Genomic DNA, 22,931 nt, shown 5'->3' on the forward strand with positions numbered 1-22,931 from the left:
GGATTTGTAATGCTTTAAGATGAAATTTGAGCGAGGCAGCCTTCGCTTACCCTTTGTCAAATGTAAGTTGCCTGTTTAAAATATATTTTAAAATTACTCTAAACGACGGCTTGTAAATAAATCCGTATTACACAATTGTTATGTGAATTGTTCTCAGAGGCTCACTGTTGAAATGGACTCAAATATCACTGAGCCTCCCGATTTTTGTGGCGAAATAATTAAGTGAAAGAATATGTTAACCAGCCTTGCATTTGATTCATGAACGTCATATATGGACATATATTAAAAATATAATATAATGGACATATATTTAAAAAAAGACTCCAAGATTCTGTGTGGTTCCATCTTTCCTAAATTGGCACTGACACGGATGAGCAACGTTGATTGGTCGGACGTCAGACGCAAATCCCCGTGGGGAGTTGGCCCCGCCCCCTATAACGTCGTCCCCAGCCACCCACCATCATCATCGTGGCTCTCCCCGCGGGTGATCAAGAGAGGAAAATCGCTTTCCTCCCCTTGATTCTTGGTTCGCACATATATAAATATTTTAGAATAATTCTCTCTTTTTTTTGCGGGATTTCTCGAATCCGAGTTGAATGAAGACGCAAATATATTTCATTTAACTGATGATGAATGGGGTTCTTGCGTGTTTTGATGGGATAGGAGGTGGTACACACGCACACACACTCACACAGTAACCTTCATCGTGCAGACCAGAGGCTGTCTGCATGCTGCTGATAAGAGCGTCGGTCGTTAACTCGGCCACGCAGGACAGCCTTGTGAGATTTAATTTCGGCGTTTTGAGGGATTTCTTTTCTTTTTTTTTTTTAGATTTCAGTTTAATGGGTTTTAATCATTTGATCATAGCGTTAACACAATTATGATTTTTTTAGGGAATATTTACATTAAAAGTGCAGGGAATCCTGCACAAAATATGATAGTCCACGATGCAAATGTCTCATGAATTGTTGTTTCCTTTTACAAGGGTATATAAAAGCATGCGCATTGGATTGCATTGCATTCGAAGCTTTTACACATGAAGCAGCGAGGCCGCTTTGTTGCAAAGTGATGATGATGATGGTGATGATGATGATGATGATGATAATTCAGCGTGGCGTGCATGCAGAAATTTGGCGTGGGGTCATAAGAATATCCATATTTTGTAAAAACCTACAATGCGTTCAAATCTCAGAATTTGTGCGCAAACAACAAATGGGTTCTTTAAAAACAAAAGCAGAGCAGTTTTGTGGGTATGAATACAAAACGAAAACGTTGTCATATTTTATATTCCAAATTATATAATTAAAAAAAACGAAAACAGACAAATTTCCCCCCCATTAAGAAAATCTCCTTTTTCTTGAACGGGCGGCCATTCTTCACAATGGCACACACGCGGGCGCGCGCAAACACACGCAGTGATCCTTCGATGGATGAATGAATGAATGACAATTTTTCATGTTATGAAACAAAACAAAATAAGACTGAAGCAAAAAGGCCAAATTGGAGGAAGAATAGTCCATTTTAGGTCACTAAAATCTATACCGCTTGCATCCGCAATCTTTTTTCTTTCCCCAAAGAGAATCTGGTTTACGAGAAAGCTGTCCGTTGCTTCTTAAAAAGAGGCAAAATGTTTCTTTCATATTTTTAAGAGAGCGAGAGAGAGATAAAAAAAAGGAAAGAAATCCGACATTTGGTTGTGATCCAAAGAGGTTGGCTTTTGGCACAGATCTCAGCCGCCTTTTATACGCGTAAACTTGGGCGAGATTGGAGGCCGCCGGAATGCCATTGGACGTCGGTCTGAAGTATTATAGATCGTGGCTCCGGGAGGGGGTGAGGAGGGAGTGGGTGAATAGGGTGATGGTGGGTGTATGGCAAGGGGTAACGCAAGCACCTCCCCTAGAAATGCAGCAAATCTCTCCCGTGTTCTCCTGGTGCGGGGCTCTATCTACTAAAAAAAAAGGAGGGAGGGGATGGAGGAGAGGGGGGGCACTCAATCCCACCCCCCCTGAGCGCCACAGTACCGCATTGGCATCAGTGAAGGCACCTGGACGCACCTAACGCCCACCCCACGCGCAAAAAAAGACACTTTCTGCGGTCGGTGCGTAAAGCTTTACGCACGGCGTCTGGGAGCCCCCCCCCCCAAAAAAAAGACAGCGAGGAAGCGTCTAACATCGAGGAGGAGAGGACAGGACAAGGGAAGGAGAGGAGTGGGGGTGCGGGATGCAGAAGCGGAGCAGCGACGTCTGAAGGTGAAATGATCCTGAGGAGAAGCACACTGAGGAAGAAGTGGAGATAGCGATTAAAAAAAAAAGAATCATCATAAACCGTCGGTGTCTTAATCAGAGCTCGTCCTTCCCCCCCAACCCTCCCTTCGCCCACCCACTCTCGTGTCTTGTGGATGCAACGAAGCGGACGCCGCCACCCAAAGTAGCCTCTTTTGTATATTGGATCAGAAGAGGAGAAATTAAACGCAAACATGGCGACGTTAATCCGGAGCAAACTGTCCAATAAACTGTCCAACGCGGCCACGACCGTCACCAACAAATCCCAGGCCAAAGTCAGCGGCATGTTCGCCAGGATGGGCTTCCAGGCCGCCACCGACGAGGAGGCGCTGGGCTTCGCCGCCTGCGACGACCTGGACTATGACCACCGGCAGGGCATGCAGATGGACATCCTGGCCGCCGACGACAAGGCGGCGGTGGCGGCGGAGGGAGGAGGGGAAGGCGGGGCAGCAGGCGGCTTGGATGGGGACAGCCACTACCAGAGGGACGGCACCGGGCCGTCGCGTTCGTCCTCCAAGGACGGGGGTTCGAACGAACTGTCCGAGGTCAGACCCAAGATCACGGCTTGGGAGGCGGGATGGAACGTCACCAACGCCATCCAGGTACGAGCGCGCACCTCATCATCCATCCATTTTTTAAAAATCATTTTACCCTCACAAGGTTCGCGGGGCACCTCATCAAGTTTAAAGCAAATCGATCAGATTGCTGCTCATCTCATGACTCGAATAAAACACAACGCAGATGTAATGCGACGATGTCCTCCGCGCACGTTGTCCACGAACACACACCTTCTATTCTCTCAAACACTCCTACGGTTAAAATAAAATGCACCAATAAAATAATCATTCAACGTTTTTCATGCCGAAACAACACGTTTCGAATGTATTCCGTGCGCAATTACGCGCGTCCGTGGCGCACGTAAACGCGCAGTGGGCGGGGGGAGGGAGGGCGTGAACGAACCGAGTCAACCACACCACGATTAGAACCATGTCTCGTTCGCAAAATCTGCGACAAAATAAAGAAATAAATCCTATTGGGGGGTGACGTCACAGAGTGTCTCCGATGCGGCTCGTGGTGACGTTCGGGGCGGGAGGGAAGACGGACGCGCTCAAAGCCAAGTGGAAAACCCACGCTACGTCAAAACGGGAAGGGAGGGGTGGTGGGGGGGGGGGTGCACGAGGAACGTCATTTAGAATTACAAGAACAGTCAAAAGAATGTAGCCCCCCCACCCCCAACCAACACCACCAAGGTGGAAATAACCACAAGTGACTGGATGAACCACTTCCAGTGGGGTACTAATTGGAAGAAGATGTGACAATCTGATTTGACAAATAAGCATCAATGTGCAATCTGGATCAAATCCAGTCCAAACTAGATTTGATGATGATATTCAGTGAAGCCTTTCGTTTGAAATGGCTGATGTTAAAGGCACCGAATTTGTCACCTACCTGCTAAATCAGGGCTAGATGAATCCACGTTCATCATGGCAGGATTTGTCTCTGCATAATTTTTTGAATCAGAAAGGGGAGTCATATGATAAATTGAAAGAGCTTCTGAATTGATCTGATAGTCTTTTCTGATCTGAATCTGAAATTCTTCTTCTTATCTTATCTTATATGGACGATGCCTTCTGTTCAAATTGGCTTTATGTATATCTGACCATGTTAAATATTTGCAAGTTTGAAATAATACATATGTGAATATTTGGTGCCAAATGCCGAATCTAGATTACATACGGCGCTGAAAGTGTGGATATGAAAACATCTGACTTTGCATACAGATCAGACTAAAGGTATTAGCAATTAGGCATGTTGAAAATTATTTTCCCCTTTATATTGAAATGTTTTCAAAATGATCAATCTGGGTCAAATTTGGATTCAATTTGGTTTGATGTTAAAATGTCTGACACCGTTGTATGAAGATCTGGATTAGTTTGAGTTGGCAGCTTTTGATTCTGTATGAATTTCAGAAGCGTGACAAGGAATAGGGCAAGGTAAAAATGACTTTTCCCTGTTAAATTGAATGCTCAATGCAGTTCAACTCCGGATCAAAAGAGGCTGCAAATTACGTCGAATGAACAACCCTTCACAAACATAACAAGTTTTGTTCAAATGACAAAAATATATCACCTTGATAAATCGCACGTTTGAAGATGGCACACATTCAATCTGGAGCAACCAACTTCAAATATGGGTTGAGGTAACAACTTCTGAGATGTTTTTATATCGTGAAATCCACTGGAATAAGTATATATGGTGCAGAGGGAGAGATAGAACTTGTTGGATGGAAGTCAGCACACACCCGCGACCATTCAAAGTGCCTCTGATTACGCGCAAATACATTTTAGGTGATTTACTGAAGTTTTTTTTCCCTTTTTTTGGGTACTTGAAACTGATCATAATTCTTTCCACCTTGACTAAGACCTCATCTTCAGCTGAAGCAAAAAGCCTCATATCATAATTTTGCCACCACCATTTTTCTAGGCAATTCTTTTAATAATGAGCAGTGTTGTGTTTAGTTCCAGAAAAGGAAATCCCTGCCACAGTTTGGCTTTAGCCACAAGCTTCTATTTAACAAGCTTGTTTACCAGCAGTTGAGTAGAAGCACCTGAAGCCAAACTGGCAATGTTTATTTTTTTTCCGGACCCAAATTAGCCACCACTGCTCAGTAGCCAAATATTTGCATGTTAATTTTCTTTGTAAGAAAATACAGTGATCCCTCGTTATTTCACGGTTCGTTTATCGCGGCTTCGGTGCATCGCGGATTTTTTCAAACATTCATAATTTTTATTTTTCATTCATTTATTTAAGTCCGCAAAAATCTGTTTCTAAGTGTTGTTTACTATGCGTGCTAGTGTGTGCGCAACTGCGCACTCTGCTCAAGCAAGGAAGGTCCACGTGAGGCACGTGCGTGTGCATGTGTGTGTGTGTGTGTGTGTGTGCGTGTGTGCGCGCGCACATGGGCGTGCAGGTCCACAGTATGTGTGTTGCTGAGACAAAGAGAGAGACAAAGAGAGAGAGAGAGAGAGAGAGAGAGATACTTATAAGAACAAAAGCAGGTCTCTCCACCCTTAATTGTCTAAACAACCTTAATTGACTAATCATAAAAAGTCTACTGCATGCCAGAGGGAGGGATCCTAGCCTTTGTGTGTGCGTGTGTGCATGTGTTAGTGCGTATGCGTGTGTTAGTGCGCTCTGCTCACGCGCAAAGGCCCACCTGGGGCAATTTTTTAATACATATATGATAATTGGTCGCTATTTCGCGGATTTTCGTTCATCGCGGCTGGTTTTGGGCCCATTCACCGCGATAAACGAGGGATTACTGTACTTCTGTCTCACCACTCAAGCCCATAGCCTGAGATGATATCTTTTGGCCTTGAATATTCACATTTTTTGGGATCGGATCCCGATCGGCCAATATCATGTTTTGAAAGGGATGTTGGAAAAAAAAATTGTTGCTATTTTGATTTGAATCTCGCTTCGGGCGTCCTTGGCGGTTGTGACACGATGATGCGAAATCACCGGCCGTGCGTTCACCTCGCAGGGGATGTTCGTCTTGGGCCTTCCGTACGCCATCCTGCACGGAGGCTACCTGGGCCTCTTCCTGATCATCTTCGCCGCGGTGGTGTGCTGCTACACGGGCAAGATCCTGATCGCGTGCCTGTATGAGGAGGACGAGGACGGCCGGCTGGTGCGCGTGCGCGACTCGTACGTGGACATTGCCAACGCTTGCTGCGCGCCGCGCTTCCCGGCGCTGGGCGGCCACGTGGTCAACGTGGCGCAGATCATCGAGCTGGTGATGACGTGCATCCTGTACGTGGTGGTGAGCGGCAACCTGATGTACAACAGCTTCCCCAACATGCCCATCTCGCAGAAGTCGTGGGCCATCATCGCCACGGCGGCCCTGCTGCCCTGCGCCTTCCTCAAGAACCTGAAGGCGGTGTCCAAGTTCAGCCTGCTGTGTACGCTCGCCCACTTTGTCATCAATGTGCTGGTGATCGCCTACTGCCTGTCGCGGGCGCGGGTGTGGGCGTGGGACAAGGTCAAGTTCTACATCGACGTCAAGAAGTTCCCCATCTCCATCGGCATCATCGTGTTCAGCTACACGTCGCAGATCTTCTTGCCGTCGCTGGAGGGCAACATGCAGAAGCCCAGCGAGTTCCACTGCATGATGAACTGGACGCACATCGCCGCCTGCATCCTCAAGGGCCTCTTCGCCCTGGTGGCCTACCTGACGTGGGCCGACGCCACCAAGGAGGTGATCACGGACAACCTGCCGCAGGGCATCCGCGCCGTGGTCAACCTTTTCCTGGTAGCCAAAGCGCTGCTCTCCTACCCGCTGCCCTTCTTCGCCGCCGTGGAGGTCCTGGAGAAGAGCTTCTTTCAGGAGGGCGGCCGCGCCTTCTTCCCGGACTGCTACGGCGGCGACGGACGACTCAAGTCGTGGGGCCTGAGCCTGCGCTGCGGCCTGGTGGTTTTCACGCTGCTCATGGCCATATACGTGCCGCACTTCGCGTTGCTCATGGGCCTGACGGGGAGCCTGACGGGCGCGGGCCTCTGCTTCTTGCTGCCCAGCCTCTTCCACCTCAAGCTGTTGTGGAGGAAGCTGCAATGGCACCAGGTCTTCTTCGACGTGGCCATCTTCGTCATCGGCGGGATATGCAGCATCTCCGGCTTCATCCATTCCATGGAGGGGCTCGTGGAGGCCTTCAAGTACAACATTGAGGAGTAGACTCTCCCTCGTCCTCCCCCTTCTCCTCTTCTCGCTTCAGTTCATGCGTAAAAGCGCACGCTCGCAACCATCCAGTCTTGCGCAACCGCCCCGCTATACCCTCCTGTCACGAGGCCTTGCATTGACATACGACAGAAATATCACAAAACACAATAGTCTGATGTGGGTGTACCTAATAAATTGGCTGCCCCCTCCTCCCCCACCGAGAACAGTTGTCCCCGTAATCTACTCGACTGATATGTTCTCATTTCTTGAGGGCAAGATGCGCTGAGATATTTCATCTGCGCTTTCCTTTTTCTCGCCTTGTAGAAGCGCGTGCTCCCACCTATCTCATCTTACGTATGTGGAAAAAAAATCAATAAGAATTAGCAGCGCCCACCCATGGAAAATCAAACATTATCGTCTTCTTCCACTTAATCTGCTTGACTGACGCTACCATTAAATACAAATTTCTTTTCGGGGGTGGTCATAAAATGAATCATCCGGCAGTCCCCAGCTTCGCGGTTCAATTTAAATACGCACGCTCGCAACCATCCGGTTTGGGCACCGCGCCGCTACGCGCCCTCCTGCAATGAGGCCTTGCGAGAAATAAACGCAATATGCATTCGTCTGATGTGGGGTCGTGCCAAATTGGCAGTGTACATCTATGAGAACAATCAATAGTTTGGCTTCTTCCTATTTGTCTGCTTGGCATATGAAGTGCGAATTTCGTTAACGCCTGTTGCAATAAGATTAATCATCCACAGCCAAAAATGTCCAAACCCAACGGCAATAACCTTCAGTAGAAAAAAATAAGCAGCTTTGGAAAACAAATAGGTAACCACAGCAAAAGTATTTGTTTGTCTCATTTTCCTATCTACAGTTTTAGTAAAATCAATATTTGTTTCAGTTTACGAACATAACTCTCAATTTCCAAATGTAAACACTTACATTTGGAACACTTATTTCTTGCAAAAAAATGAAATATGGTTAGAATACCCTCCAAAGATCTTTTTTGGTGGGTGGGGGAGTTAATTGCTTAATTCCAGAGTTGGAGTTTATATAGTCAACAAAAAAGTTGGAGATTGGACCGAACAAGCAGCTACTCAAACTATGCACTGAATGTATGATATTTAGCTCACAGACACGCGCATGCATGCGCTCGCTCGCTCGCTCGCACACACACGCACACACACAAAGAAAAGAAATAAGTTAGAAGGGGATATTACATTTTTAAAAAAGGTAATTAATTGGAACCCCCCCCCCCCCAAACTTTTTCTTTATAACATTTATTTGATTGGCAGCTCCCAAATCCCAAACCTCCCTCTGCATATACAAAATGCTGTTTGTCATCTCATTTCAAACACGTGGCTTGCAAAAACATGAAATTATGAATTTGGTGTATGCAAAATATTAATTTAAAAAAACAGGGAAGGGAGAAAGAGAGGAAAAAGTGCATACGGACATTTTTCATTCTGTGCAATCAAATGGGGTCCTGTGGAAACGTTATTTAAAAAAAAGAGACGAAAACAACAAACGTACTTGTAGTGTGTTTATTATTGTGGTTTCAAAACAGATGGAATGTATATCTCAAAGTCGTTATCATATATCGTGGAAATCAATATTAAAGAATAACAGATGAAAATAAGTGAAATTATATTGTAAAAAATCGTGTGGTCTTATGTAACACTAAAACGATCAAAACATGTTTTTTTCTCAGTAATAAAGAACAGAAAATAATGTGAAAAGTAGTTGCATTCCTTTATATGTGTGTGTGTGTGTGTATATATGTCAATTGAATCCTTCTGGGAGATGGTGATAAAATCTTGAAACAAAATCCATAATTCAGTGAATGTGTTCCCCACTTGTATGTACGGCCATTTAAAAATCTAGAGAAATGTGGAAGACAGGAAAAAGTGGTCAAAACGACACTCATCTTTAAAGAAAATGCATCTAATTCGCTAAGAGAAAATATACGTAAATGTATTTTGAAAGTTCCGAGAAAGGGTTCAAAAAGAATCAAAATCAGTTTAGGCCGTTTCGCCACCTGGCCTTGGCTTTTTGACAGAAAATTAAATAGAACCTATTTTACCTCCGTGATTTTTTTCTCACACACACGCACACACACACACCGTTACATTTAGAACATAAATCAGTAAATGCCTGTTCCCCGCTTGGCCTTGGGCTCCTTAAACAGAAAAGTCATGCTTAAGGTGCGTTCGGAAACTCACTCGAACGCCCGACCACTCCAACGGAACACGGTGCGCCCGTGCTCCAGGTGATTCAAATGGAAACAATTCAAGAGAGAGCTTCTGATTGGTTCAGAACCTCCGCTGCGTTCGGAAATTAATGAGGGAAGCGAGCTCTGACTGGCGTTAGAGTAAATATCCGAACGCACCCCTAGAGTTTGTTTGTTGTAGGGAGGGGGAAGTGGCGAGGGCTTACTAAAAATCATTCAAATTTCTACTCTGAATTTGATCTTGGCCTCCCAAAGACACAACATTTCGGTAGTTGAACTCGGTAATGTATTATGAATGTGTGTCGTGGGATGAGGTGAGCGCAACCATTCCCTTCTCGCCCAAACATCTCCGGAAACAAAAGTCACAAATGACGAACATAGTTCTGTGCTTCATTGGGGCTTGGCCACCTGCGTGATAAAAACAAACCCCCAAAAAAGCAGATTTTGAACTCCGAGGACGCCCGTGACCTGCAGCTCGAACAAGTTCATGCGAGGTGCCGATTGTATCGTTAACAAACGTTCATTTAAATATGCTTATTTATACGGATTAATGTTTCAAGGACAGGTCACTTATAGCAGCACTTCTGAAATGTCAGCAGGGGAACGTGGCAACAACCATTTACCTCAAGTGTATTCACTTGAAAAAAAAATCAAAACCCGACACAATAGGAGGAAATTAATACAGAGAATGCGTTCTTAGGTTTCAACACTTTTATTGGAGCTTCAAATGCAATTCGAGCACAAAGAGACAGCGGGAGAAACGCGTCACAATCCGTATGAGCGATAGTGGTGCACTGGCGGCCCCTGCTGTCCAAAGACAAAAGAGCACTGAGAAAAAAATCTCGAGGGCTCTTGGGGGGGGGAAAGTGCAGGTGGATAATTTATTTTATTTCAAGTAACGACATCTCAAAAGTCAATAAAATTCTTAGTTATTCGAAGAAAAAAACAGTGAAATATTTACAAGAAAGGAAACGGGAAGAAAAGATGAAATGATTGTATTAGTATCAGGGTTCTTCTCTGGTGTGGGTACTGGGTTTCTTGGTGGAGTTTTGGACCACCCATTGATGAGCGAGAACCCCTTGTATGGGCAGTCTGTGTGCCGGGTTGTGCTTCAGCAGGAGAGAAATCAAATCTTTGGCCAGCGCGCTGACGCTCGACTGCGATGGGTACGAGTACTCCACCTGCACCGGGAAATGAGATGGCAAAAGATGAACAATCCACACGTTAAATAACTTTAAAAAAATCATTTATAGGCCTGACTATCAACTCATCAGTGAAGAATGGTGGCAGTACTGCCGAGGGGTGGTGAGAATGTGTAGCTGCCAATGGAACTACCGTAATTTCCTAGTACGCAATTTAATGACGTTAGGAATGGCATACAATAAAAAGTTTGGCCAGTTGCGTACCAATACGCAGTCACAACACAAGACGGCATGCTCAGTTAGTGCCTGGTGGTTTTTGTTGGATTTTTTTTTAAAAATAATCATTATTTATGGCTTGTACAGTGTAACCTCAAGTTATAAATATAATTCGGTCTGTGAGCCCATTTGTAACTTGACATTCATAAATCTAGATGATGTTTCCCCATTGAAATGAATGGAAATGTAACCGTTCCAGCCACAAAACTAACTTGTAGTTACCCTTTTAAACCATTGTGAGGTTGAAATTCTGTGTAGAAGTGAAAATACATTATTCTGAAGAAATAAAACTTCAGAAAAAAATGCTAACCATTATTGTTATTAACTTTGACTTATGGGTGGCAAAGGTGACAACTCCTCCAATGAAAAAAGACTTTTTCCATATATAACATGAAGAAATTCTGATTTAAGTGTTGTACCCCCACTTTGCGTTTCTTTTCCAATTCATTAGTTAATGTGGCATACCAATCAACTGAAACTTGGTGGTGGTGGGGGAAGGGGGGCGCTCAGTTTGTTGTCACATTGTCATTTAAAACAAGGGTCCTCAACCCCCTGGTAGGTTAGCGCTAGACTCCGTGATAAACTGAGGCCACCCTGCACAGTAGCTTACGACACAAGTTTCTCCCTATATTGCGGTAGACAATAGGGCTCAACCGATTAATGGACCGGCTGATTTAATCAGATATTTTTTAGCATATCTCATACAGGCAAAAATCTGTGCCCCCCGCCCCTCTTTTCAACACATTAATGTTACAATATAAGGTTGAAAGACGAAGTCAACCCAAAAGTCTTGTTGACAATAACATGTTCTATTCAGGCCCACAAGGCTTTCTCATGAATTTTGCATTAGTGGAATATGAATTAAGCAGCAAAATCCACCAGTTTTTATCTATACAGGGTAGGAGTCGGGAGCTCCGGTTGCTCGAGAGCCACATCCTGCCTGTTTAAGATCCCTCCCTACTCCAACACACCCGATTCAATCGTTCAAGATTGTTTCAGGACTCTGCAGGACTTGCTGATCAGGTGTGTTGAAGTAGAGAGGGATCTAAGACAGTCAGGATATGGCTCTCGAGGAACCGGAGTTCCCTTCCCCTGATATAGGGGGTGGCCATTTTGCCACTTGCTGTCATCTGAAAATGACATCACAGATGCTCAGGGTGCAGATGTTTTCTGAAGCAAATAAAAATGGGTGGATTTGCTGAAACATACAACATATTGAGAAAAAAATTTGGGGGTGACTTCCCCTTTTAACCCCCCCCCCACTAAAGTAAAATCAATTTCTCTCAAATACTGTACTTCAGGACAAACTGCCTGTGATTCATATTTTGATTGTTGAAAGTGTTTAAGTTTTGAAATGGCCATTGGAATGTTACTCTACCAAACATCGGAATCGCCTCAATAAATATCAGCTGAACCCTAAAGGACTTGTTGCCTTACCCTGGATATCCTACGATACGTGTCCTCATGAGACTTGGTTTCAAATGGGGGTTTCCCAAGCAGGAATTCATAGCAAAGTACACCAAGACTCCACAGGTCCACCTTCTCATCGTGGGTCTTTCCTTCGATCATTTCGGGGGGCAAATAATCCAGTGTTCCACATAAAGTCGACCTCCTGCACCAGAAAGAAGGTTTAGGGAGGGGGGTCAGTCATATGGCACCTTGACACACACACACACACAAAGTAGTAGCCTAAGGGGCACCTGGATGACGGCGTGTGAACAGACCAACCAAAGTCTGCGATCTTCAGCTCCCCGTGGGCGCCCAGCAGGAGATTCTCAGGCTTAATATCCCTGTGGATCACCTTCCTTGAGTGACAGTAGTCCAGGGCGTCCGCTAGTTCCATGATGTACTAGAGTAGCACAGTTATCATAGCCAGTGTTACAAAGAGCATGCCTTGGATGCCAACGACACCCTCCCCAGACCCCCCCCCCTCCACACACACAAAATAAAAATTACCGTGGCACTGCGATCTTCAGAGAAAAAGCCACAGCGCTGCAGCTCACCAAAGAGCTCGCCCTTGGGGGCGTACTCGAGAATGAGGTACACCCGGGAATCGTCGTGGAAATAGCCGTAAAGGCGCAATATATTGGGGTGCCTGCAGAGAAGCATTTGTAGTAAGTACAGCGAACCCTCATTTATCATGAGGGATACGTTTCAGACGCAATAAGCCGCGCTCGAGACCGTGAGCATGAGAGTTGCAAATGCGGGCTGTTTGGCAGTGTAAGCGAGTACGAATTTCTTATGGCCGTATTTGTGTTGGCTCCCACCAACAAAGGTGGGAGCCGGTCAAAAGTCACCATGGTCAGTCTTCTACAGTTTCTGCATTGTGCGTACGCCGATCTCTGTGGACCACAGATGTGTACGCCGTTTCATTCATAAACCATTTCAGGTTGTCGTTTTAAGTTCCACACTTGCATGTGATGAATGACATCCGCCCAAACATATTATCAATGGAAACACCGGCGTCTCCACATAAGTGTGAGCAATTCGATACGCTCTGCCTCATCAAAGACAGTCTGACATCCTGACTGGCCACATTGAGGTAAAAAACTGGCCATGCCAAAAGGTAATATGTGTCTCGTAAATTAAAATAATGAAATATGATTTGAAAAGAAATCATGGTAGTCGGGGTTGGACGATTCATGGAAATTTTCATCAGGACTTTAAAATCTCTCTTTAAAACGTGATTTAAAAAAAAAAAAGATTCACGCGAAAGAACCTGAATGCACCATGTTGTTTGTGCAGAAAGTGTGTAGCCTATGAGATTCTGCTGTCCCTGAGTGGGCTTCAAAATGTTGGATGAAACGCGCAACAAATCACACATTCAAAACATGCTTCATTTTCAAAATCCCCTGCCTTTGTTATCGTACCAACACACAGTTCCACATGACATGGCATGAAATACCGTCCCTGAGATCCCAGGATAAGCCAGTAAGTGCCAAGACTTGTGAAAACAACATAAGATGAAATCAATATCTTTAAATTCTGGAATAAGGCTGAATCAAATGTGAAAAAACTGAAGCGCTTTGAAAACTTTCTGGATGCATTGCGTCTCTCTCTGCTCAACTGCAAATTCTGGTTACTTTGCTATTGTAGGAAGCTAACTCCTCGGTCAACCGAGGATGATTAACAACACACAAAGAGTACCGGTCAGTCAAGGAACAAAACGCACCATTCTGTGACCATCTGATCACACCTCTCAGAAAAAAACCCCAGTCAATTCAAATTAAACTTTTTTTTTCTTTTACCTGAGATGCGACTGGATCTCCACCTCTCTCCTCAGTTGGTGCTCCACACCTGCCTTCTCCAACTGCTTTTTGAAGAGCACCTTCAGAGCCAGGATGAATTTGGTCTGGCGCTCTCTGGCTAGGTAGACGTTGCCAAACTTGCCCTTTCCCAGTGGCCGGCCGATTTCAAAGCTGTCCAGGCTCCAGCGCTTCTTGCTCCTTCCCAAAGACAAACAAGTCTCAATAAGGTACAAGAAATTAAAATGGCATGTTAATGCAGACAGACGCACTTTGATGATGTTGAGTCTGCAGAATCTTTCTTGAGCGGTTTGTCTGATAAAAACAAAAGCACATATTTTGACAATGGTACCCCACACCCCCAAACATTCATTTCACATGACCATACTCTGTGGTATCTCAGGTTTTGCAGCTTGCGTTGCAGGTTTTGCAGATAGTGCTATAGCTGGTTTAGTGACCCCTACAGCAGGTACAGTAGCTGGTTTAGTGGCTCCTACAGCAGGTACAGTAGCTGGTTTAGTGGCTCCTACAGCAGGTTTTGTCATCCCCAGGTTCACTTTGGATTCATTCATCTTGGGCTGGCTTCGCTGGACAGCAAGTTTGGGCTGCAGATTCACATTTGTGGTCACCGGTTTGACATTCTGATCAGCGGGTTGAGCAGACCTGGTGGCACTGAGGAGTTGAGGTGCAGACTTATTGTGTCTTAATGGCTGCACGCAGCGCTGTGGCCCATTAGACACTGACAGAATACGTTGCGGTTGGTGGGATGGGGCTACTAAATGCTTAGAAGCCATATGTGACAGGTGGGAGATGGGGATACGCATTGGTCCGTCTTCTGCTCGCTGGAATGAAAAGAAAACACAATGAATTGTCAAAAAAACAAAAAGTTGTGAAACTGTATACTCATTCTAATGCACAGGAAGTGTGATGACACTAACCCACAATGAGTCTCATCTGCTTGTCTGCCCTCCAATATAAGTTTTCATCAAGCTGCTGCTGCTTCCTGTCAAGCCAGTTGGCTATTTGCAAGAGGCCGAGGCGAGCCACTCTTCGGTGTCTAGCAAGGTCAGGTTTGCCCAAATCTCAGCACATCACTCCCATACTTCCCAATAATAGTTTGGGAAAGTCCTAAAACTTCTCCCAAGGACCCCAAAAACTCTCTACGCCTTTGCACCTATCACCAACCTCCTCCATTCATTCACCCATGCCCGGAATCTATCCCATCTCGGGAACCGTCTTCCGACAAAAATCTATGATGCGGCTGGCATGAACAATTAGGAAAAATACCAGATGACAGAGCGACCTCTATCTTTATTCGTTTTCTTCTACTCAAGTAAAATGTGAGACACAATTATCCACCTCTGCCGTTTAGTGTCTCTTAATGTTATATTAATTGTCGTGGAGGCCATGTTAGCTTGGCAATGCAACTTACCTTCATTTCAGGCCTCTGAACTTTTAGATCGTTTTGTACCTTGACCCTGGCAGCGGTCTCCATAGTCTGGGGTGGAAAACAAAAGTACAATAATAAATGTTAATTATTTTAGCGCGTTTTAAAGTCGCCGTCTCAAGAGCAACGACTTGACGCTACCCGAGCATCCCGCAACACCTTTGGCGTTATATTTGCGGCTAAAATAAACAAACAGTTTTTGTCCCACAATGAGGGCATTTCATAAACAATACTAAATTAAATAGTGTAACAATTTAGAGTAGATCAAACCAAACTTACCAAAGTGTAGGAAATTACACGGCGACCCTGAGGAACCACTCCAGAAAAAGATCGATGGTGTACGCAACGTTAACCTCGCTTATGTTACAATTCTTTCACTGCAGTTGACAGTAGGAATCGAGTAATTCAAGACGGATTTTACGCTCGGCGTCTTAAAACCTAAACGCTATTAACGTTCGTCTATTGAGCGAGAAAAAACCAATGTGGCGTCTGAAGATGGCTCCAAACATAACCCCGATTCGTTAGTTTAATTTCAAAAATCCCTCGCGTCCGAACCTTTAAGACTGTAACGCGATTCTATTGGCTGAGAGGATGCACTCCTTGCTTCCTCATTGGCTAACAAGAGTTCGAAATATGACGTCATATATTGTAGGTGAATCCTGGAAAGAAAATGAACATGTCAGCTGTGTAGTGAGAAAAAGAGAACAATGATGTGAAAACAATATTATGACATTAGCATAACGATTAAAATATACTGTTACTTATTGTGGTGATATGGTAGAAAGTTATGCGCGAAGTAACACAACGCGAGACTTGAGTGCAAGATGGTGTGTGATTGGTGGATACTAAAGACGTGTGCGGGATACGTGTGTGTCGTCGAAATGTAGCGTTTGGAAAACAAAAACTCATTGAGTTGGTAAAATAAACCTCAGAATAGTCGTGGTGTTTCGGGATGCTACAGTTTGTTTTGTTTATCAGAATATGGTCGTCAAAACCGTATCGGAAAACACTCCAGCGGGAAGTATGTCAATCTCGCGATATAACCAACACACATGGTTTCCGGCTGTCCGTCGGGCCAGCCGCGCATGCGCGACACCGACATCACGCGGGCGTTGCAGCAAGTAATGATTGCTCCGAAAGAAATAATATCGTTCCTTAATTTTGATCGAAAACGACGATTACCGCCGTTACGGGTCTCTTAGTATATTTTAGAGGTTAGGTGTATTAAGAAGTTTGAAGGTGTGCAAAGAGGCTCGTGGAAGCGCCCACGGGACACACGTACAAGACAGAGGAGTGAGTGCAAGGCCGCCATGAAGCTGACGGACAATGTGCTGCGGAGCTTCAGAGTGGCGAAGGTTTTCCGGGAGAACACGGACAAGATCAACTGCTTCGACTTCAGCTCCAACGGAGAGTCGATCATATCCAGCAGTGACGACGATTCGCTTGTATTGTACGACTGCCAAGAAGGGAAGTAAGTCAGACGGAGCCGTCCTCCAACTCCCAACAAATACACGCATTCTAGCTGTTTTGTTAGCTGACATGCTAGCGCTAGTTAGCAGCCACGGCCTGCGAGAATTGTGTGAAGGGCCACTTGCTGGTTTAGGAAAGTTTAAAGAAAAAAGCATTTGTGTGGAAACATTTGATCAATAAACGCAGTTATCATGTTACCCTTGCAGCATGCAGAGAAATGGGTAGCATTTCTGCCTTGCAATTCTGAGGTTATGGGTTTGAATCCGGAAATTGCATCCAGTTCAATATCCAGCATCTCTTAAGTCAACTGTTGTAAACAACATAAGTTAAACAGAAGATGGATGACTGGACAATGTTCCTGCCGTTCTCATCGTTTTCTCTCTAAAATTTGTGACCAGACCCAAGAGGACTCTCTACAGTAAGAAGTATGGAGTGGATTTGATCAGATACACACATGCAGCCAACACAGTGGTCTACAGTTCCAACAAAATTGATGGTATGTTGATGCAAGTTGTTTTTTAAAAATTATTATTATTGGAAGTCAAATGTGGGAACTATATTTTTTTGTTTCACTTTCTTAAAGCATTACTATCACCTAACATTCAAATGGTGAAAATATGATATGTCCTCTTAAATGGCAGCCACCTTTCCAATAAATTAAATAATGGGTCCTTCCATCCACTGAAGAGATATATTATGCATATTTTTATTTTTTGTTATTTTGTATTTACAATGTTTGTATGATGAATTGTTACTGTTGTTTTTAGATGAACACCTGTCTCCATTTATTAATTCATTTATGAAAATAGCAACCATGAAGGCAATTTAAAGGTAATAGCAGTCTGTTTCAGTTTGCCTCAACTGGTCATTTGTGTGTGGTTTGATAAGTCTCTAATTGGCTAACAATTTCAACTGAGAGAAACTCTATCTATTTTAGTTTCCCCACATACTACGAGCAATAAGTGCAGCGATTGAAGTTAATGTTCGGCTAGAGTGTGTGCGCACATGTGTTTGTATGTGTCTCCAGGATGCTCGCCACATGACTGCTCGCTCTGGCCTGAGGTAGTTGTTTGTACAGTTTTTGGGTCTATGATTGTTCCCCACACTGGAGCTAACTGTACAAATGACTGCCTTGCCCATATCCGAGCACACTCATCTCCACTGAGCGGGCCTGATTTTGTTCATTACACCAATGTTTTTAAATTTTGTCCTCTCCAAAGATACGATCAGATACTTGTCCCTTCACGACAATAAATACATCCGCTATTTCCCTGGGCACGGTAAAAGGTGAGTTCTGCTAGTCTTGTCTTATTCCCCCCAGTTGGGCCACGTTGATTTCATTCAATTGACTGTTGTGTTCAGAGTGACCTCCCTCTCGATGTCTCCCGTGGATGACACCTTCATTTCTGGATCTCTGGATAAAACCATTAGACTGTGGGATCTACGCTCACCTAACTGCCAGGTAACCCAGGAGTACTATGAATATTTATTATTATCACAGTTTACCGTTGGACGATTAATGGCGGACAATACATAATTTGCTGACTTCCAGTGGTTAGCACGTCGGCTTCACAGTGCAGAGGTACCGGGTTCGATTCCAGCTCGGGCCTCCCTGTGTGGAGTTTGCATGTTCTCCCCGGGCCTGCGTGGGTTTTCTCCGGGTGCTCCGGTTTCCTCCCACATTCCAAAAACATGCGTGGCAGGCTGATTGAACACTAAATTGTCCCGAGGTGTGGGTGTGAGTGCGAACGGTTGTTCGTTTCTGTGTGCCCTGCGATTGGCTGGCAACCGATTCAGGGTGTCCCCCGCCTACTGCCCGAAGACTGCTGGGATAGGCTCGGAAGATGAATGAATGACTTTGAATTGAGTTTGGCCTCACCTATCCATCAGTGCACAAAAAGCACACTGGCAGACATGGAAGGGAGCGCAGTATTCAATTTGTCGTGCTCCTGCACACTGCTTAAATTCACTCTGGTCCAAGGTTTTTATAAAGTAGACTACTATAGTGGAATAATACTTGTCCTTATATAAATACACAAAACACAATTTTGGACGGAAGGGTTATTGGCATTTCCATTAAATTCAGTGGGGAAAGATGTCTTAAGTTAAGATTGTGGTCACAGAATGAATGAAACTGGTATCTCAAGGCACCACTGTATTGGTATACAACCTATGAGAAAGTCAGTTTACTCTCCTTTGTCCCCTTTAAAGTACCGTGTCATCCATGCGCAGGGTCTCATGCACCTCCAGGGGAAGCCGGTGTGCTCGTTTGATCCGGAGGGTCTAATTTTTGCTGCGGGCATCAATTCAGAAATGGTCAAGCTTTACGATCTGCGGTCCTTTGACAAGGTGAGCGCACGACTATGCAACGTGCAGTGACGTTGAGCAGGTTCACATTCATCCTTCCCATCGGTCTGCAGGGTCCCTTCGCGACCTTCAAGCTGCAGTACGACAGGACCTGCGAGTGGACTGGACTCAAGTTCAGCAACGATGGCAAACTCATCCTCCTCTCCACCAACGGCGGTGCCCTCCGCATCCTTGACGCATTTAAAGGGGCCGTGCTGCATTCCTTCGGGGTGAGACGCACACGGCCATTCGCGTTGTATTCAGCGCAAAAGTTAATAGAACGGGCACTTTGTGAAAATAAGCTGTCAGAGAGCTATCGATGGAACAAATTCAACGTGTTCAGTATTTCTACTTTACAGTGCAACTGTAACATACTGAGTGTTTCTATTTTAACCGAAATGTTCTTCATAGGTCCAGGGTCAACTAAAAGTGGGTAATTTAATGTCCTCCTCCAACATTGCACCATTCCTCAAACCAATTTCAGTCTATCAGTCTCAATAAAAGCTTCAAAGATGAGCTCGGACATTATAGATGTGAAAAGCAAAAGTGATGATTACAAGATAGCAGGGGTGTCAAACTCCTTTTTTCATGAATCCATCTTAGTTATGGTTTCCTTTGGGAAGGCCATTATGACACGAAACAAATAAAATGAAGGATGTTACAACAAAACTGGTGAATAATATCTCAAGATTTTTAAAAGTGAATTTGCAATGTTGTTGTTTCAGCAAGAAACATGAAGTCAATTCACAAAATTTGCTTTTGCGAGGTGCCTCAAATAATATGGCAGGCCAGATTTGGCCCCTGGGCCTTGAGTTTGACACCTGTGCAATATAGGGTTTGACGCTAAGGAGGAAGGTTACAAAGTAGTATTTAAAGACGTTATGATTTTAAAATGGGGTTTCAAGGAGAGATAGACCTGTGTGTGTGTGGGTATAGATAAAAGAAACGGGTCCTCGAAGCAGAAAGATTATCTCATGGATTTTGTTGAACTGTGGTACCTGAATAACTCAAGGACTCGTTTCTGCCCTAAATGAAAACCTCGTCAGAATATTTGACACATTTTTACCCTGGTTCATACCTTGTGCTTCTGCTCTGTCACTCCTTAAAGGGCCAGCACACACGCGCTAAACCAGAATCGGGGAGTGACAAAAAAGTCCCCCGTCACTTACATTACAAAAATAGAAAAGTACAACTGAAGCGTGTTTCACTCGTGTAATTTCTTAATTCAAATTGTAAAATGTAGTTTTGAGTCAGTGAAGATGAAACGGAGCAGAGCGATCGGCGCTACCAAGTGTTGTGTTTCTGTGTTTCCAGGGATACAACAACAATAAAGGTGTCACACTGGAGGCCTCATTCACACCCGACTCTCAGTTTGTCGTCATCGGTAAGTTACAGTCTGCGTGGCCCCTCATGCAGAAATCCTACAAACATATTTAAACAATTTATTTAAATAATAAAAAAACGTTTAGAACCCAGTAAGTGTATGGTAATGTTTGAATTTATTGTAAAACATTCAAAAAATAGTAGTGTATAAAATGCACAGGAGAAGTGAACCGAATGCTACAGCTTCTTGTTGACTTTGAAACTTGGCTTATAGTTGACGTGAGCACATTTTGAGCATGACGTCTCTGATCCACTGGTGAAAAGGACACTTTGAATCTCTCTCCTTTCATCTCAAAACTGCTTTAAACAACAAAGCGTATGAGGGGAAAAGTGGTTAGGACTGCACGACTGTCCGTGTTTTATGTGTTGTCTAATATTTTACTTTGTTAACTGTTAAGCGCTCTGTTACAGCTGCTGCTTGCTGTTGTGAAAGCGCTATAGAAATCACGATGTATAAAATCCTGTAGAGAACATTTATTGAAAGGTTCTAGGTTTTAATTTCTTTGTAAATTTGAAAGTTAGAACACATGTGAAACCGTTCATTAAAAAGGACAAAGGCTGCAAGTAAATTCTACTCCATTAAAAAACACTCAATGAAAAATTTGGTTTTATTGAAGGAAATCTGCATCCGATCGATATTTTCAAATGATAGTGGTGCCTTTTGAAACAAGATGACATTTTGTTAATCTGTTCCAGCGCCTGTACTCAAAAACATTCATGTTAAAGTTTTTTAAATGTGCTTTTTCTCAAGACAAATTGCACTCAACAGCTTTGAACTGGGAAAAAAAGAAACAGTCATAACACGTAGTCCCCACATCACCCCGCAAATGCAAGCTCAAAGCATAACCGTACCTAAAGTATTGGCCTTACTTGTTCTTCTCTCGAGTCTATTTGGCAGTTGGCAAACCAGTCATTCATGATTTGCCTATTCATCATTGCAGATGAGCCAATTGTTGATTGAGTTCACGTTTCGTTTCCGCCTGGGCTCAAATTTACAATTGTTTGTCGCAGGATCCGAGGACGGCAAGATTCACGTGTGGAACGCCGAGAGCGGCATGAAGGTGGCCGTGCTGGACGGCAAGCACACGGGGCCCATCACGTGCCTCCAGTTCAACCCAAAATTCATGACATTTGCCAGTGCCTGCTCTAACATGGTGAGCAAATGCTGCACCATCATATGCTCACGCCCGTCCGCTTCGTGGAATGTAGAAGCAACACTGGTTTATTTGTTCCCGGCAGACTGGAGACAAAGGGATGAAGCATGACATTCAGTTTTAGGGCATATCGGACGACACTTTTTGAATGCTCGTAAAATACAAATGCACACAAGTGGCTTTAAATTATATACGATTGTCTTTTCAGGCGTTCTGGCTTCCCACCATAGATGACTAAAGTGCGAAATGGCGCCAGCAGGGGGCGGCATGTCATCTTCTGTGAGCCGATTGTAAATATGTCGTGTGGTAATACATTGTGTTCATTTTTTATATATATGTATATATTTTTATTTTATATTAAATTTTCCATGGAAACGTATGAGTGTTTGTCCACATTTTTAAAATATTCTCCAACGGTTTTGATGAATACTTGAATGTGGTTTTGTTAAAATGGATGTTAAGAATTTAGTCTCACCTCAATTGCTTTAGGCTTCATAAATGATAATTCCAATTTATACAGTCAAACATGCCTATAAGTGGAACTCTTTGAGATCGCCGGAAGGTTCAACAATTTCCAAATATGGTATTGTACTTCCTGTTTCAATTCAAATCATCGTGTAATGCAATTAAATATTAGCAGAATCATGGAAGTCATTTTTAATTGCTTGTGCTGAAACTAACTTACAACAAAACATTTAACAAGAATAGTCAATTTGCCTTGATTCAATCTTTGAGAATGACCTGGATGACTGATAATCTACACATTAAGAAAAACCCAAATGTTTAGCAATACCTTTCAATTGATATTGTGACTGTAAGTTAAAAATGAGTGGAACAATTAAGATATTTAACAAACAATATCATGTGTCCTTTTCTGTTTCACCATAATTCCAAAGTTTATATTATGTAAAACAATTATCAATGATGCCAAACAAAAATACACACACATATCCATGGCATTCGATTTCCGATCCGCTTCATCCTCACAAGTTTCGTAGGGGGTGATGAAGCTTATCCCAATCGTCTTCGCGCAGTCGGCGGGGGACAGACGCCCTGAACCGGTTGCCAGCCAATCGCAGGGCACATAGAATTACACTAAAACTTGACAAAGCTGATGAATGCCTTTCTCAGTCTTTTTTGTTTCAAAAAGCTTTCTCCTGATTATCCTGCAGATCACCAAATCTAATGAATTTCATGTTGGCAGACAAAGGAACCAAAGATTGACACAAGCAGACT

The 22,931-nt window shown here is 43.9% G+C and overlaps 3 protein-coding genes across 3 annotated transcripts; 2 read left to right on the forward strand and 1 right to left on the reverse strand.

Annotated features, from left to right (window-relative positions):
* Positions 1–1,548: 1,548 nt before the first annotated feature.
* slc32a1 (solute carrier family 32 member 1) lies at positions 1,549–8,744 on the forward strand. The gene is made up of 2 exons (XM_052076021.1): positions 1,549–2,884; positions 5,827–8,744. The coding sequence occupies exons 1-2, from the start codon at positions 2,477–2,479 to the stop codon at positions 7,012–7,014; spliced, it is 1,596 nt and encodes a 531-aa protein (XP_051931981.1). The 5' UTR covers positions 1,549–2,476; the 3' UTR covers positions 7,015–8,744.
* A 1,181-nt stretch (positions 8,745–9,925) lies between these two features.
* On the reverse strand, positions 9,926–15,884 carry aurka (aurora kinase A). The gene is made up of 9 exons (XM_052076023.1): positions 15,622–15,884; positions 15,328–15,393; positions 14,284–14,737; positions 14,168–14,210; positions 13,899–14,096; positions 12,607–12,745; positions 12,351–12,499; positions 12,088–12,262; positions 9,926–10,413 (listed from the first exon to the last, which is right to left on the reverse strand). Exons 2-9 carry the CDS (start codon positions 15,388–15,390, stop codon positions 10,237–10,239), a joined length of 1,398 nt encoding a protein of 465 aa, XP_051931983.1. The 5' UTR covers positions 15,391–15,393; positions 15,622–15,884; the 3' UTR covers positions 9,926–10,236.
* A 519-nt stretch (positions 15,885–16,403) lies between these two features.
* wdr82 (WD repeat domain 82) lies at positions 16,404–22,074 on the forward strand. Its single transcript, XM_052076028.1, has 9 exons — positions 16,404–16,813; positions 17,211–17,308; positions 18,033–18,099; positions 18,175–18,274; positions 19,045–19,161; positions 19,233–19,388; positions 20,473–20,542; positions 21,553–21,695; positions 21,904–22,074. Exons 1-9 carry the CDS (start codon positions 16,653–16,655, stop codon positions 21,931–21,933), a joined length of 942 nt encoding a protein of 313 aa, XP_051931988.1. The 5' UTR covers positions 16,404–16,652; the 3' UTR covers positions 21,934–22,074.
* Positions 22,075–22,931: the final 857 nt, after the last annotated feature.

The sequence above is a fragment of the Hippocampus zosterae genome, chromosome 9 (assembly GCF_025434085.1).
Source record: "Hippocampus zosterae strain Florida chromosome 9, ASM2543408v3, whole genome shotgun sequence".
NCBI classification, from domain to species: domain Eukaryota; kingdom Metazoa; phylum Chordata; class Actinopteri; order Syngnathiformes; family Syngnathidae; genus Hippocampus; species Hippocampus zosterae.

Bases quoted from the DNA above. Each gene is read 5' to 3' on its own strand.
- slc32a1 (XM_052076021.1), top strand. From the start codon at position 2,477: ATGGCGACGTTAATCCGGAGCAAACTGTCCAATAAACTGTCCAACGCG. The intron at 2,885-5,826 runs GTACGAGCGCGC...TTCACCTCGCAG, and splicing joins ACGTCACCAACGCCATCCAG to GGGATGTTCGTCTTGGGCCT.
- aurka (XM_052076023.1), bottom strand. From the start codon at position 15,390: ATGGAGACCGCTGCCAGGGTCAAGGTACAAAACGATCTAAAAGTTCAG. The intron at 14,738-15,327 runs GTAAGTTGCATT...TTTTCATTCCAG, and splicing joins TTCAGAGGCCTGAAATGAAG to CGAGCAGAAGACGGACCAAT. The intron at 14,097-14,167 runs GTGCGTCTGTCT...GTCTTTGGGAAG, and splicing joins GCAGACTCAACATCATCAAA to GAGCAAGAAGCGCTGGAGCC.
- wdr82 (XM_052076028.1), top strand. From the start codon at position 16,653: ATGAAGCTGACGGACAATGTGCTGCGGAGCTTCAGAGTGGCGAAGGTT. The intron at 16,814-17,210 runs GTAAGTCAGACG...ATTTGTGACCAG, and splicing joins TACGACTGCCAAGAAGGGAA to ACCCAAGAGGACTCTCTACA. The intron at 19,389-20,472 runs GTGAGACGCACA...CTGTGTTTCCAG, and splicing joins CCGTGCTGCATTCCTTCGGG to GGATACAACAACAATAAAGG.